Source organism: Typopeltis vanoorti, chromosome 17, assembly GCF_054136105.1.
Source record: "Typopeltis vanoorti isolate ZY-2024b chromosome 17, IOZ_Tvanoo_1.0, whole genome shotgun sequence".
NCBI lineage: Eukaryota > Metazoa > Arthropoda > Arachnida > Uropygi > Thelyphonidae > Typopeltis > Typopeltis vanoorti.
In genome coordinates, this window is record NC_143565.1 from 17,062,507 (window position 1) to 17,078,541 (window position 16,035).

At 37.3% G+C, this 16,035-nt stretch overlaps 1 protein-coding gene across 3 annotated transcripts in view; it reads right to left on the reverse strand.

Annotated features, from left to right (window-relative positions):
• Positions 1–16,035, reverse strand: part of LOC150097192 (uncharacterized) — a 336,086-nt gene that overhangs the window by 12,565 nt on the left and 307,486 nt on the right. For all 3 annotated transcript variants that reach the window (XM_090406866.1, XM_090406865.1, XM_090406864.1), the window contains one exon: positions 12,316–12,432. In XM_090406866.1, the coding sequence (XP_090262992.1) occupies positions 12,316–12,432 (117 nt within the window). The remainder of the gene's footprint in view (positions 1–12,315; positions 12,433–16,035) is intronic.

Sequence of the window (16,035 nt, forward strand, 5' to 3'; positions counted from 1 at the left end):
TTTCGTTGTTGTTACCCATGGTATTATTTTGTTGAATATGTGTACTGCGTTGTGGGGGGATTTTTTCCTCCTTGTGAACAGTATTGCTGCGCTTTTATCTCCGTTTACGTCGACCCTCCAGTTTTTGAACCAGAGTTCGAGTTCATTTGCTGCGGTTTGTAGTCGTTTTGTTATCAGTTTTGGGCATAGTGATCTGGTTAAAATGGCTGTGTCGTCTGCGTAGTAGGCAGAAATCGTTGTTTTGTTCTGTGGGATATCAGCCATGTAGATGGCAAATAATAGGGGGGAAAGTAGTGAGCCTTGTGGAACTCCCGCTGTGACTTTGCGTTCAGTGGATATTATTCCTTGTATTTTCACTCGGAATTTTCTGTTTTTTAAGTATGAGCTGATCAGGAGGACTAGGTGTATTGGTACTTTTGCTGTTATTAGTTTATGTAGGAGACCGATGTGCCATACTTTGTCGAAAGCTTTGGCTATGTCGAGGAAAATGGCACTGGTTTGTTGTTTCCAATTGAAACCGTGTGTGATGTATTCTGTGATTCTTTGTACTGTGTTGTGGTGTGGTCTGAACCCAAATTGTTCGTTTGGGATGATGTTGTTCTTGGTGGCTATTTCTTGTAGTCTGGTCAGGATTACTTTTTCGGATATTTTTCCGAGACAGGAGAGGAGACTGATGGGTCGGTAATTTTGTGGGAATTTTGGGTCTTTTCCTGTTTTGGGGATTAGGATTATGTCTGCAGTCTTCCAACGGTTTGGGAAATAGCTAAGCCTGAGCATCGCGTTTGTGATGGCAACTATGTGCATGAGTGCTTTGTGTGGTAGGTGTTTGATTAATTTGTTCGTGATTTTGTCTGGACCCGGCACTTTTTATTTTTAAGGTGTTTAATTATTTCGCACATTTCTTTTGGGGATGTTGGGCAGATATTCGGTTGCTGGTTGTGGTGCCTTAGTGCATGTCGTGTCTGTCAGTGTATTTTTGTGATAAATGTTAGGTCTACATTCTTGTAGTTGGGGCTGAATTGTAGTTCTAGGCTGTCGGCGAAAGCTTCCGCTTTTTCGTCATCGCGGTAGACCGTGCCGCGTTCCCCATGAATTGGTGGTACGTAGCTTGACATGTTGCGAAGGCTTTTGAGGAGTTTCCATAGTGCTTGGTCATTTGGTTGTATAGATCGGAGTGTGTTTTCCCAGTGTTGGTTGCGAAAATCTTTGATTGCATAGCGGACTAGTTGAGTAGCTTTGTTGAGTTCTTGTCGGTCTTGTGGCGCTAGTGTTTTGTGATATTGTCTGCGTATTTTATTTTTGTGCCGAATGAGTTTTCTGATGTCTTCTGGGAGTTGGTTTGGTTTCGTGTTGGACGTAATCGAGGTTACTGCTGCTAGGCTTAGCGTTATTTGTTTTTCTAGGTTGGAGACTGCAGTTTCGATATCTTGTTTCGTGGAGATGATAGGTATGGGTCCTATGGTGTCCTTCATTTTTGTGGGTAGTTGTGTCCAGTTTGTGGTGGTAGGGTTTGTAGCTGTTTCTTCCGGTGTAGCGCCCAGCTGGAGTAGGACTGGGTTATGGTCTGAGCTTAGATCATTTATTGTTATTAGCTGGTATTGATGGTTCACGTTTCTCATGATAACTATGTCTAGTACGTCTGGTCGCCCTATCGTGCCGTAGTGTGTGGGTTCGATCGGTCCTGCGACTACAATGTTCCTGTTAGCGATGAAATTGTGTAGGATTTTGCCGCTTTTGTTTGCAATCCTGCTATTCCATGCTGGGTGTTTTGCGTTTAAGTCACCAGCCATTATTATGGTTTCATTATTGTCTAGTAGCTGTGACAGGTCTGTGGTAGATGTGTGTTTGTTTGGAGAGTTGTATGTGGCATAAATTTTGAGGCTGTTTGTGTTGGCTAGGTGAACTTGTAGTCCTGTGACTTCTAGGGTTGTGAGCTGGGGGGGGGGGTTATTTCGTTAAATCTAAGTTGTTTCCTGATGAAGATAGCTGTTCCTCCCCCTCTGGCTGTTGTTCTGTCGGTTCTGAATAGGTGGTAGTTTATTAGTTTTGGGTTGTCTGATGGGCGGAGGTGAGTTTCGTTTATTAGTATTATGTCTGTGTCTATGCGTTGTATGAATTCTCTTAGTTCGTGCATTTTGTCGAGTATGCCGTTTGCATTCCAATATATAATCTGTAGTGAATTGTTGGTGTTGGTTGTGTTATTCATGAGTGAGGGTAGAGAAGATTACTTGTGCGTTTTTCATGAAGTGTTTTGTTGATTCTTGGGTGGGGTTTGTCTTACTGAATGCCAGTAACATTTCGCCTAGGGCGGCTGTTATTTTGGCTGAGTTGGGTGGTTGGTTGTGGGTGGTGGGTTCTTGGTTTGTTCTTACTATGTCAGCATATGTTGTGTTTACTCGGGTAGTTGTGGGAGTTGCTGGTTTTGATGTGGGTGGCGTGTGTTTGTTTGTGTCTGTTGTGGAACTTGGATCTCTTGTTTTCCGTGTTGTCACTTCATTGGTTGGGTGTTTAGGACATCCCTTATAATTTGCAGGGTGCGGGCCGTCGCAGTTTGCACATTTTGCTGGAGTTGTACGGGGTTTAGTACAGGAAGCTGTGGGGTGTTTGGCTCCACACTTCAGGCATCTGAACTCTGCCTTGCATCGGCTCTGGGCGTGTCCGTACTTTTGGCATCGGTGGCACTGTCCGGTTGATGCCCTCCTTCGAAGTGGTTCCATTCTGATGATGAGGTCGCACACTGTTCTTATATTGTATATTTCATGTTTGTCTTTATCTATCTCGATTAGGATTAGCGGCATCAGGGTTTTGTCTCCTCTGTGCATTCTCGAGACTTTTATGGGTGCAAAGCCCTGTCTTGTGAGGTCTGCTTTAACTTCTTCTGTTGTGATTGATTTGACTACTCCCCTTATTACACCTTTCAAGTTTTTCTCGCTTTTTAATGTGAATGTATGGTAAGGGATCAGTGAGTCGTCTAGTTTTTTAGTGAGGTTTCTGTCTACTCTAATTCGTGTTATTTATATTATATTTTGAAACTGATTTTTTTATTCATTCCTTTTTCTGAATTTTATTTTATGCAACCCTTTTAATTTTACTCAAATTTATGTAACCCTTCTTTATTTTTTTTAACAGAAGAAACACATATTTGATTCCTTAATTTTTTTTATGTTAGCTCCACACCCAAGAGGTCCATCCTCCATAAAATGAAAAATTCCATCTACTGAATTCTGTATAGTCCTTTCAGCAGTTTGGTCTCAATCATATCACCCCTCATTCTCCTGTTTGTTAGTGTCAGTATTCCACAATCCTAATATCATTTTTGACACACTCCTTTGCGTTCTCTCCACTGTATCAGAATCACTACAGAAACCTGACCTGCAATAGTCCAAGCGAGGACTTATCAAGGCCTTGTAAAGAGGCAAAATGGCTTCCTTATCTTTACATGTCAAGGTTCGTTTCAGCATTCCAATTATTCTCTGAGTTGTATTTACAATTTTTGCTATATGGCCCTTGAACCTCAAACTTCCTCTCTATCAAAACTCCAAGATCCCTAACCTGATCAGCTTCTTCTAGCATAATCCCACCAATATAATACGCCATTGGATATCTAATCACACCAAAGTGCATGACTTTACATTTATTAAGATTGAACTGAGAGCCATTTTCACATGCCCACAATTCCAGCCTATTCAAATCACTCCGCAAGCACTGCATGTTGCAGATTCCTGATTACTCTACCTATCTTTGCATCATCAGCAAATAGCCATATGTTGTCTGTCAAATCCTTTCCCAATGTCATTAATGTACAGATTGAATAACAGTGAACCAAGGAATGATCCTTTTGGTCAGGGCTGTCGGCAGATTAGATCGTGCCCTGGGGCAAATAATTAAATATCACTCCTGATGAATTATAAGACAAATATATAAGAAAATCTCCAATCGCTATTTTGATTTTATTACAAGAGAAACATTAATGCAAAATGATTACATAATAATATTAAATGTTTGCTCTATGGGGATATGGCACAATAAAACTATAAGTTCTTCTAAATTTAAATTATAAGCTATGTCTGCATCTATCGATATAGTTGCTGGACTAACCAATCTTTTTTGGGTCATTACTGTTTGCAAATAATTTTTAATCAGTTTAAGCCTGGGAAAAACTTCTTTCTGGACTTGCTACACTAACAGGAATCTAACAATTCCTGTTAGCATAGCGACGGCGCCTACTGGAATATGGCTCAACGAGTGCCCTTATTAAGCCATGCTGTGAGGCAGATTGCCTCTATGCTACACCACTGGTTGCCTTAAATCTTGCACATTCACTCCCCCCCCCCCCCAAAAAAAATTATGACTTTTTAATATCTGTCAGTCAGCCATCCTCTTACTCATGCAAATAGTTTAAAATCCAATCCCATATTCTCCAATTTATGTAACAGTCTTCCATACTGTATTCTGTCAAAAGCCTTCACAAAATCCAAAAGTATCATCCATTCCCCTTGCCTAACTCATTGGTAACATTATTATAGAATGCGAGAAAGTTGCTAAAACATGACCTTCCCTTAATAAACCCATGCTGTTCATTGCAAAGTAGAAATTCTCTGTCAACTCATTTCTCAATGCAAGCCCCAAAGAACTTTTCCAAAATCTTCACCACCACTCCTGAGATTGTGATTGCTTGATACATCGGTCTTTGCACCACCTTTGTATAATGGGATTATCATACATTCTTTCCACTGCTGTGGAATGTTGCCTATTCTGACCCCTCTGTCACTGACTTCCTCCATTCACTTTCCCATAAATGTTCTGTTGCTCGATTATGTCTTTTTTTTTATAGACATAATGGAGCAAAGGGTACAGTTTTTTTAAAAAGGATAGGAGAGGAGGCACGTGGTGTGATGCTAATTATACCATATGACTTGAATCCAGTTAGAGTTAAGATCTATAATTGCAATATTAGAAACAGTTTTTCATGTAGCAGTGAGTTTGAAGCCATCTGGTGTGAAGAGAAGTCTAATAAGATCAAATACATAGTGGCGTGTTGTTACAGACCTGGTGGATCAGTTGCTAGTGACGGAGAAATGCATCACCAATAAAGACTGTGTGCAAAAAAGAGTAATCATAATGCGGGGGACTTTAATTATACAATGTAATCAGTTGTTGGATGGGAAAGATATCAACAGTGTATGGGAAGATTGAAATGAAAAAGAATACCAGTTTTTTTTTTTGGAGACTGATGAGGCTATGGATCTGATGTGCTTATACCAGGATAGATTAGATGTGAAAGTAAGCCCGTGAAGTGTACACTGATTATGGCTGGTGAAGAGAGAAAGAAAGAATCATAGCCTTTCTTTCTGGAAACGAGTTAGGAATGACATTAAAGTTCACCGGATTGTAACCTAACCTCACTTGAAAATGGAAATTATTAGATTAGATGTGAGAATTAACTTATGAAGTGTACACTTATTCCAGCTGATGAGAATATTGTTAAAGGTGAAGGAGAGAATGAGGCATAATCTTTCTTCCTGGAAATGAGACAAGACTGAACTTGGTAGCATTAAAATTCACCAGATTTTCACCTAACGTCATTTGAAAATGGCAAATTAGTCTAGTTTTCATGTCATCTATTCTTTATTATTATACTAATACTGTTATACCAATACTTATGTAACCAAAAGTCTTTGCACTCTTGGTTGTGTGCATGAGATCTGAATTTAAATGCCCTTTTTCCTGATTGAAAGAACGATCTAAGTTCAAATTCTATCTGTAACAAGAGGAAATGTTGCTAGGTCTTTTTCAAGACTTACTATAAAACAAACAAAACATTGGGATAGTGTTAGCAATCTTATCCTATCAGGAATTAGATATATGAAGCCAATTATTTAGCCATAACAGGCTATAAGGCCTAACATATAAAACAACTATGCTTTTTATGATGGAAATTTTATTATATGCTTTTTATGGTCACTTTATTATTACTACTACTGATTGGGCATCTATGGTCTACAGATTTGTTGTGCGAAGTTAAGTTAAACAACATCTGCACTGCTGCCTGAACTTATTCAGCAAACCCACTCCACTCATTCACTACACATCACATCCTTACTGACCACACACCTAACTCAGTTTTTCAAGTTCTCTCCTTAGTAGACAAAATATGCTGTCCTCTCAGAAACTTAGTTACTTCGGCTATAATTCCAACCAAACCATCTCTTTGTCTTCCTACTTGCTATGTATTGGAAACTTTTCTCTGAATTTGTGCTATAAAATTTCCTTAATAACTTGTATGTTTCAATCCCCCCCCCATTTCCTTTCCTTTCCTGGATACTGAACTTTGAAGCCTGCATTAAGCTGTTCCTGTAATTGACAATCCAAATGCCTGATACTGTCCAGTATCTTCTTATTCCTGTAAATATTTGAGGATATTTGCAGGAATATTTGAGCACAACAGTCCAAAGTTGTGCTGAGATATCTGCTTATAAAGATGACTTCTTAATCTCTGCATTAGTGCTTTCAACTTTAGTGTGCGATTCCTGAAGCAACTCTATTGCCTATCACTTAAGTCTCATCAACCATTTATAGTGAATTCCCATTTTTACAGGTTAGTTGATAGATGAGGCTTAGCTGTCTCATCTAACACTTCTCAACTGAAATGATAGGGGATTGGCTGTCTGAGAGGTATCAGTAAGTTACATATGGGTGGGGTGGGGAGTGGTATCCCAGAAGAGTAAAGTCATCAAGGGTGTATTGCAAGGGTCTGTTTTGGGGATCACTGCTGTTTCAATTTTGTTACTGTTAGTGGGATAAGTTTCGATGGTGATAGATAGTTGACTGCAGATAATGAAAAGATAGGCATAACCATGAGGAGTAGAGGAGGTGTTTTGCTTTACAAAATGATACAAATGGCCAAGTGAGTGAAACTAACAGATACATATTGTTGCAAATTGTGAGATTTTGAAGGCAAGGATGAGAATGCAGAGTAATAGAACTAGTGGAGATATCTTGAAGGAAATAGAGAAAATAAGAGATCTGAGAATGATAGTGGACAAGGACTTAAAATTTAGAAACCACATTGTCAGAATTGTGAGTGAATCTGTTGTAAAAACAATGTTTTTACAACAGATTATAGCGATTCTGAAGACATTAAACATATAGAAGTAAAGAGGCTGTGGCATGGAACAATGCCTTATGAAATGCAGTATTTCATAAGGCATTGTTCAGGTCACATATGATTACTGTGTGCATATTTGGTTTTCAAGAGTCAGACATCTGCAAGGGGTTCAGAGAAGAGTGACCAAGGTCATATCAGATGAACATTAGTTATGAGGGCAGATTGAAAGAATGGCATATGCAGATCCTGGTGGATGAGAGAAGGAGAGATTATATGTTTAAGACATATAAATTAGTTGTGCTATCTTTATTATCTCTAATTTGTGACAGAAGGAACTCAAGGTCAAAGAGAGATTTGATTAGTTTCAGTTAAAGACAACCATTCTACCTCCAGTTGGTGACAGTGATCATGTGGTACTCTGGAAAGTGACTCAATTTATGAATGTTCCATTCAGTTACTTGCTGAACTACAAAGCAGGAAATTATAACCAACTGAGGAGTATACTGAGTTCAGTGGAATGATATTGGTTGCTGGAGAGTGCAAAGTGGAGGGGTGCAAAGAAGATTGTTAAAAATGATATCAGAATTGTGGAATACTGATTATGAAGATATATTGAGAATTTGTAGACTGCAGACACTAGCAAACAGGAGAAAGAGAGGTGATATGATGAGACTTACAAACTTCTGAAAGGATCATACAGGATTTCAGTTGATGGAATTTTTCATTTTAGGTGGGAAAAGGACAAGAGGGAATGCTTAGAGACTGAGAATGAATGCCACTAAGAAGTGGGTGAGAGTTGGATTTTTTTTGCATATGATGTTTCATGATTGGAATGAATTGGATGAGTCTTTTGGCTCCATGGAGGCATGAATAATAATAATGTGTGTGTACAAGCAATGTGAATGAATTCAAGAATAATATGATAACTGGTAGTATGTGGTCTCCCTCAATGAGTCCCGGATTCCCTGAAGATCTCTCTTAATAATAATAATAATAATTTCTTTTACAGTACTCGATTCCATATCTGTGTTGTTGTTTTTTCCAATAGCAATCTGAGTATTTTTTCACCAACATCATGATTTTTATCTTCTTGCCAAACGCTTCCTTTTGTTTAGCTATTTTCTTTTACACATTACCTGTTTTTTTTTAAAAACTTTAAAAATGAGTCCCGGATTCCCTGAAGATCTCTCTTAATAATAATAATAATAATTTCTTTTACAGTACTCGATTCCATATCTGTGTTGTTGTTTTTTCCAATAGCAATCTGAGTATTTTTTCACCAACATCATGATTTTTATCTTCTTGCCAAACGCTTCCTTTTGTTTAGCTATTTTCTTTTACACATTACCTGTTTTTTTTTAAAAACTTTAAAAAAAAAAATAGATATTTGCATCTCTACAGTGCTATTATTAGCAGCAAAAAGCAGGTAACTATAGTTATTATTATCCTAAGACCCTATGTAGTCAAAGACTCATCTAGGAGGTCCTTTTGTCCTACACACAGCTCATCATCAATGCACCTTAAACACACTCAAATTCTCTGCAGACACCACCTCTCAGGTAAGGCATTCCAATCATTCACAACTCTGCATGCAAAAAACATGCTTCTCACTCCCCTGCTCACATCCTCCTTATACAGATTCCAAGGATGACCTGTGGTTCCCCCTTACCCAATCTCCTGCCATTTTCTGTAAAAATAGCCTCTTCAACACTGATCCTATGACAACCCCTTATTAACTTGTAGGTCTTTATCATATCACTCCTACTCTTCCTATCCACTAGACTCTGTAAATTGCATCTTCTCAACTTTTCCTCATATTCAACTTTCCGGAAATCAGAAATATCAACCTTAGTCAATTGCTTCTGGACTTTTTCCAACATCTCTTCGTCCTTTTGAAAACCAAGTGACCAAATCTGTACACAGTAGTCCACATGTGGCTTAATCAGATCCTTATCAAACCTTCAAATCCAACTGTTATTCCTTATCCCAGGTCATCTCCCCTTCCCTTTTTTGTCTACACACACACATATTCACATCCTCTTGGAGCATCAAACTTTCTCACACTGTGTTCCCCTGTCCAGCCTGAGCTTCCCTGTTTTCCTGTCTATCTTGCACACTTGTTCTCTCATTCTCTATACTCATGCCACTCATAACATAACTTCTTCATTCATAACAACCAATTCAATCTATCCTGTCTTACTCTCCCATTCTTCCACATCACTTGACACTTGATCAGATTCATTCTCTGCACTCACTTCTCTACCTTCCAGAAGCAATCTCTCCAAGTGACTCACACCAAAACCATTCAAATGCAGTCCATCACTCTTATACAGTTCACTTCATCTTTCAAACTCATTCCACACATTAACAAACTGCACTCCTTTCACATTTCTGCTAACATGCCATTCATAATCCTTGCTCTCTGCCTCACCTCACCACCGTCATACCTGTGCAACGTGCTTACTACTTTTCCTATCACTATGATCTTTTATTCGTGTCAACAAACTCCTGATATCCAATCGGATGTGTTCTTTGTTCCCAGTCAAGTCATTTGTCCCTATTATACCTACCAACTCTTTTGATCACTTATGTCTCATATCCAATGCCTCTTGTCCAGCATACCTTTAATAACTGAATCACCATAAAATGCCATTCGCGGATCTTTCATTACCTCTTTTATACCATTATTATTATTATTAATTTTCACTCTTCCATACATATCTCGAACTCTCTTAGCTTCATTCCACATCCATTTCATCTCTTGCCTCATCTTAACCAACTCAACTTTCAAATCTTGCATCACATTTTTGCTCTCATTCAGTCTCTCAATTTTGTTGCCAGTCATACATGTTTGTTCGCAGTCAACTCTGCTCGTCACCTTACCTTTAACTGCACTTTGTTTTTTAACTTCTGCTACATTCGTATCACTTTCATCTTTTTACCATCAATTGTTAAGTTTCTAAGGTTATTGATTCTCTTTTTCAAAACTTTACCATTTTTTCGCTGCTCTTTTACACTCTCCTTTTCTACCAGACAAGCACTCATTCTCGCTATTAACACTTTCAGTTATCAATATATCAGCACCTCATCAAGTCCTCATTTGCCTCACTTCACGCACACCCTCCTTCCATCTGCCTTAAATATCCACAATTTATCTATATAATCAAACAAATACATATAGCACAGCTCACTATTTTCAGGACTGGGACAACTCATACATAGAAGCTTATGATTTCACATCACTTGCCTTAGTATCCCATAATGCAAAGCACATATCTTTATAGATATGTATAATGCTATGCATTATGAGAAGGCTCACTACCCAGACCTCTCTTCCCATAATGCACAGCAGCATTATACATATCTATACAGATATGTGCTTTGCATTATGGGATACTAAGGCAAGTGATGTGAAATCATAAGTTTTTATGTACGGGTCTCCCCAGTCCTGAAAATAGTTCAGGTGCAAACTTGTTTGCTTACACTTGGATAAAGGATTAAACCAACTACATAATTTCTTGGTATCTTTAATTTATAGCACACCTCACATTTTCAAACAAGTAAAATCAAAATTAAATTCCTGCATGGACAAAGCCATTGCCATCTTTCCTTCACTGGTTACTATACTAAGCTCTAATTTTAATGAATCTATAAACAAACTTTAACAAAAAAAAAAAAAAAAGCCCACACACTAATAATACTGCAAGTGCACAGCTTTTACAGTAACTCTTACTCATTTTTTTTTTTTTTTTTTTTTTTTTTTTTTTTTTTTTTTTTTAACACACACACATACTTTTTTTACAATAAATTATTCCAAAAAAAACTTATCTGAAACAGGAGTCTTCTTTACATACCGCTACTTCTTTTGTGAGAGCCTCCGTAGCTCAGTCAGTATAGATGAAGCCCTTAGGTCAGAAAGACCTGGGTTCGATTCTTGTCCATGACATGAGGACCTTTATCTGGTCTCTTTCGACTAAAGTTTATGGTTATGAGTTAGCTGGTCTCATACAGAGGTAGAGGGTTTTTACTCCCTGAAACTCAGGTTTTTCACCCCTCAGAACAGGCAAAATGGCCCCGTGAACATGCACAGATCTACAGTCAAAAATACATACTTAGAAATCCCTCATTGCAGGGCACAACCTAAACTGGTCGTAAGGGGAATGGATGGGGAAAATTGGGGGAAACCCCACAAGACAAAAAACTTCTTTTACAATGCTAGCGACCTCATTATAGTTTCACTAATAAAGTTTTTCATTAATTATAAATGTTTTGTTAATGATAATTAACATTATTTCATTTCATCTTGCCACATGTTAGGTTTAATGACCTTAAATGGGAAGTTATTCTCAGGTCAGTTTGTCTGTCTTGCAGGGTAAAAAATCCAAATTTCAAGGAGAAAAACTGTGTAACTTTCATATGAGACTGGTTAATACAGCTTGTTCTGAAAATTCTTTATAAAGATTCTTTGCATTCTGAAAGGGATCTGAACCTGTATCTTTGAAACAAACCAAAAGGTATTATTGTTAAGTTGGGAACATCCCAGTTATAACTGTTCTTAATTAATTTTAACTTAGGATTGTGGCAATTTTAACTTTGACATTGTGATAAATATATGGTTATACTTTTGGATGCTAATGTTAGTTGAATATGATGAAATAGGAACTGGCCTATTTCAAGAAACTGGTGATAGTGTGAGTCCTCAAGTCTAATATATATCTTGAGTTCTGAATATTTATCCAAAATATTTGGTAGGTAGCAAGTCCTGGCAGAGACACCAGCTGTAACATGAATACTTCATTGAAAATAATGAATGTCAGTGTTATGTGTTTAATTTGCTTTGGAACCAAGAGCAGAATTGTTCTGTATACAGATGTATATATTCCTGAGGATCATGGGATTGCTAATAAATGATGTGCCTACAAAGTATGCACCTTATTTAGTACCAATGTAAGAAAAGGTTACTTATTTACTTTTTTTAGTAATTAGTTTTTACTTTTCATAAAGTAAAAACTAATTACTGAAGCTCTTTCATACATATATTTGCTTGTATATCTAAAGAGTCAAATAGTTCAATAGCATATTATATTCTCATTCAATTTCACGTACTTTATTATTTAATACATATAAAAAACTTTTAAGTTGTAGCATGTTAACTATTTGAAATGTTATATTATATAAAGGAAATTTTTAGAAACAACTGCACATACTTTTAATTCTTCGACAGTTTGTGCTGTCTCGGTATTCTCCAGAACTTCTCTTCTTTGGGCTATATCCATTGCCAGATGTACACGAAGTTGCTTATTTCTTGCCAGCAGATCAAACAGCTAAAAATTAAACAACATTATTAGTGCTCTTATATGTATTTACAACAAATTAATATGATTAGGCAATGAATTGATTCAAATATGATGATTTTAAATTCTTCCTTTTGTCTATTATAACAAAATGGAATATTACAATGAGTTCACATAAATAAAAGAAAGATCATTAGGCAATTTTGCAAAATACAGAAGCACTATGAGAGCCAAACGCATGCTATCCCGACTGGATAGAGTTTACTCAAATTTGACCTTTGGTGTCTGTACAAAAATCTGTCAAGCCCTAATTTTTATTTTAATAAGAACATTTGGAGGAAACATAAACTGGGCAAAATGTGTAGAAATTCTATATAGCATAACTTTGCTCTAGCTCGACAAAAATGGAATAAAATTGGGATTTAGGATATAAACAAAGATGCACATCTGATTCAGCTGGTTTATATTTATTGACAAAATATTTTGAACTGATGATTCTACACTGGCTGGATGGGATTTAATGAAAATTGGTCTCAATGTAATGAAATTTAATTATCTCTTAAAATTTGTTAAATCATTCATATTTTCATTTCACTCAACAATTTTCTCTTATGTCTAGAGGGCATAAGAGAAAAATTGGTTGAAGTTTAATAAAAAGTTATAACTTCTGTCATACTCATAGAAGTTTTACAGAAGTACTACTAATTGAATGTGTTCTTCGAATAATAAGTTATTATAATATATAATTTCAATATGTTTTTCTCTTTGAATCCTTATCAATAGTCTCACTGAAACAAAAATTAGGATGGCTCAATAAAATTATTTAGTCAAAAGGTGTTAGCTGAAGGGTAAATCTTGCCATAGTAATTTACTTTTTTTTTTTTTTTTTTAAAGCTGGTGTAGTGTTTTCAGAGAGCTCCCGAAATCTAAGTATAATTTTGAGTGAAAATTGGAATATTGGTTTAAATCTTAACGTAGTATTGTTTATTTTTGGTAGCTTGTTGTGTCTGTGTGATTTTGTTTTATTCAACTTAGTATTTTAACGATACGTTTCATAGAATAGCACATGGCGCCAATGCGACGTAAGATAATGGCAATACTCCTTTGTTAAAAAACTGTAATGTGAGGGAGTTTGTGCAATGTGATGTGTGTGGGATGTATGCATTCCAAGGAGGCTGGAGTTTGGATGGAAAGTGATAGTGGGGGGAGAATGTGCAGAAAGTGTAAGCAAAGTGAGGAATTGAAGTATATGTCAGGTCGTGAGATAGTTATGGTTGAAGAAAGCCAGAATGTGAGTGAAAATAGTGGCTTGATAGGGAATTGCGATGTTGTACAAGATGGCAATGAGAGCGGTGATCAAAGAGAGAGTGAAAGCAACTATACAGAGAGAGAAAATGGTTTAAATGATGAAAAAAAATAAAGAATGATTTGTACGGAGTAAGATTGTTAGGTTGCACGCAGTGATACACAGTGTGCAGCAGCAGTTGGAGCACCTGCAAAACTCTTTCCAAAGTGCCTCAGCTAATGGAAATAAACAAGAGTTTGAAAGGAAAAATAAGCATAAGAGTGGGAGAGTTTCTGAAACAAAGGAAAGAGTGTTGTATGGTGACTCGTTATTAAGAGCAGTGATAGATGGGAGCTTAACTAAATTGTACTTACCAGGTGTGAAATTTAAGGATGTAAGTGAGAGTATTAGAGCGCAAAAATAGAGGGTGAAAGAATTGATAGTTGTGGCGGGTATGAATGAATTGAAAGGAGATAAATTTTTTATGAGAGGACTTGAAAGTATTGTCAAAGGTAGTGAAAGAAAAGAGTGACAGAGTTAGGATGGTGAGTCTATTGCCGCGGTACGACAGAGAGGAGTTTAGAAAGAGAGCCATAATCGCAAATGACTTTATGTGCAGGTTATGCAGACAGTGTAGTGTGGAATGAGTTTGATGGGTGAAAGGATTTATGCAACATGGATGGTCTGCATTTCAATGGATTTGGTGTGCGGAGACTGGAAAAAGTGTTGCTGAATGAAGTGAAAATGGATGTGCAGAACCAGGGAAACTAGAACTACCAAGGAGGGAGTGGATATGGACATCAGTGAGACAGTTGAGTGTAAGAATGTATATAATGTACACGAGCTAGTACTAAGGACAAGAAATCAGAATGGGATAGTTAGAATAATGCATCAAGATAGGGGTGGGACAAAGGGATCACTGCATTTCATGTATACTAATGCCAGGAGTATTAGGAACAAGAAGGAAGAATTTTTGGCCTTGATTGGCCCCAGGTTATTGGCATTAGTGAAACATGGCTGACTGAAGATGATATAGTTAGTGGGATAGAATGTGTCGGTTATAGTGTGTTTAGGAGGGACAGAAAGAATAAAATGGTGGGAGGGGTGTTATTGATGATAGCTGATGAACTGCAGTCAAGGAGAATTAAAATTGTATTGCAGGATAGTGAAAGGAGCTCATTTGAGGCTATTTGGTGTGAGATTGAGACTGGCAGAACAAAATATACAGTTGGGTGCTGCTATAAACCACGTGATGGAACAGATGGTGGTGATAGTATGCATAGGCAAATTGATGAAATGAGTGGAAAGAGGGTAATTATTATGGGGGATTTCAACTATGATAACATTGATTAGAAGGAGGAGAGAACACATGTGAAGAAGGAAATGGATTTTATTCAATTATTAAGGGATAACTATCTGAAACAGCATGTAATTGAAAATACTAGGGGTTTGAGAGTGCTTGACCTGGTAATAGAGAATTTGACTGTAATAAATATGACCATGTTGCCACCTATTGGTGAGAGTGATCATAAGGTCAGACCTGGGAGGTGGCTAAAGATGTGGAATTTTCGATTAACACAGGGTATATATGGAAGTACTGTGCTGGCAAGTATGACAAGCTTAGGAGATTGCTTGGATCAGTGTCATGGCATGTAAAACTGCAAGGGCTGGATGTCGATAGAGCATGGGAAGTGGTCAAGGAGCATTTACAGGAGGTTATGTCTGATTGTATACCTAGGGACCAAATAGTAAAACAAGTAGGGTTAAATGGAGCTGAAAAAAAAAGAAACAACTGTGAAGGGAATTTAAAGAGAAAGGTGACTTGCAGGCACACGAATGGTATAAAGTGCAGGCCAGAAGGGTAATGAGTGTGGTAAAAAAAGCAAAAGCGGATTATGAAAGGAAACTGCAAGCTAAAGAGAATCCCAAAGTTCTTTCAATAATCTTCAAGCAAAAAAAAAATTGTACATGGCAGAATGATTTTAAGGAATGACGATGGTAAGAAGGTCACTGAATCAGTCGATATAGTGGAATTACTGAGCGAGCACTTTGCAAGAGTATATCATCCAGGTGGTGACAATGAAGAAATGAAGGAACCATTAGTTTATAAAGGAATTGTGATGAATGAAGTGGAGGTGAAAAGTCTATTACAGAACCTTAATGTGAATATATCTGTGGGATTGGATGGTATACCGGCATGGGTCTTACGTGAAGCAGCTAAAGAATTATCAGTGCCCTTGACCATGTTGTTTAATCTGAGTCTCGGGCCTGGTTTAGTCCCAAAGGTGTGAAAAGAAGGGAAAATAGTTCCACTGCATAAAGGAGGATCCAAGACTATTGTTGCAAAT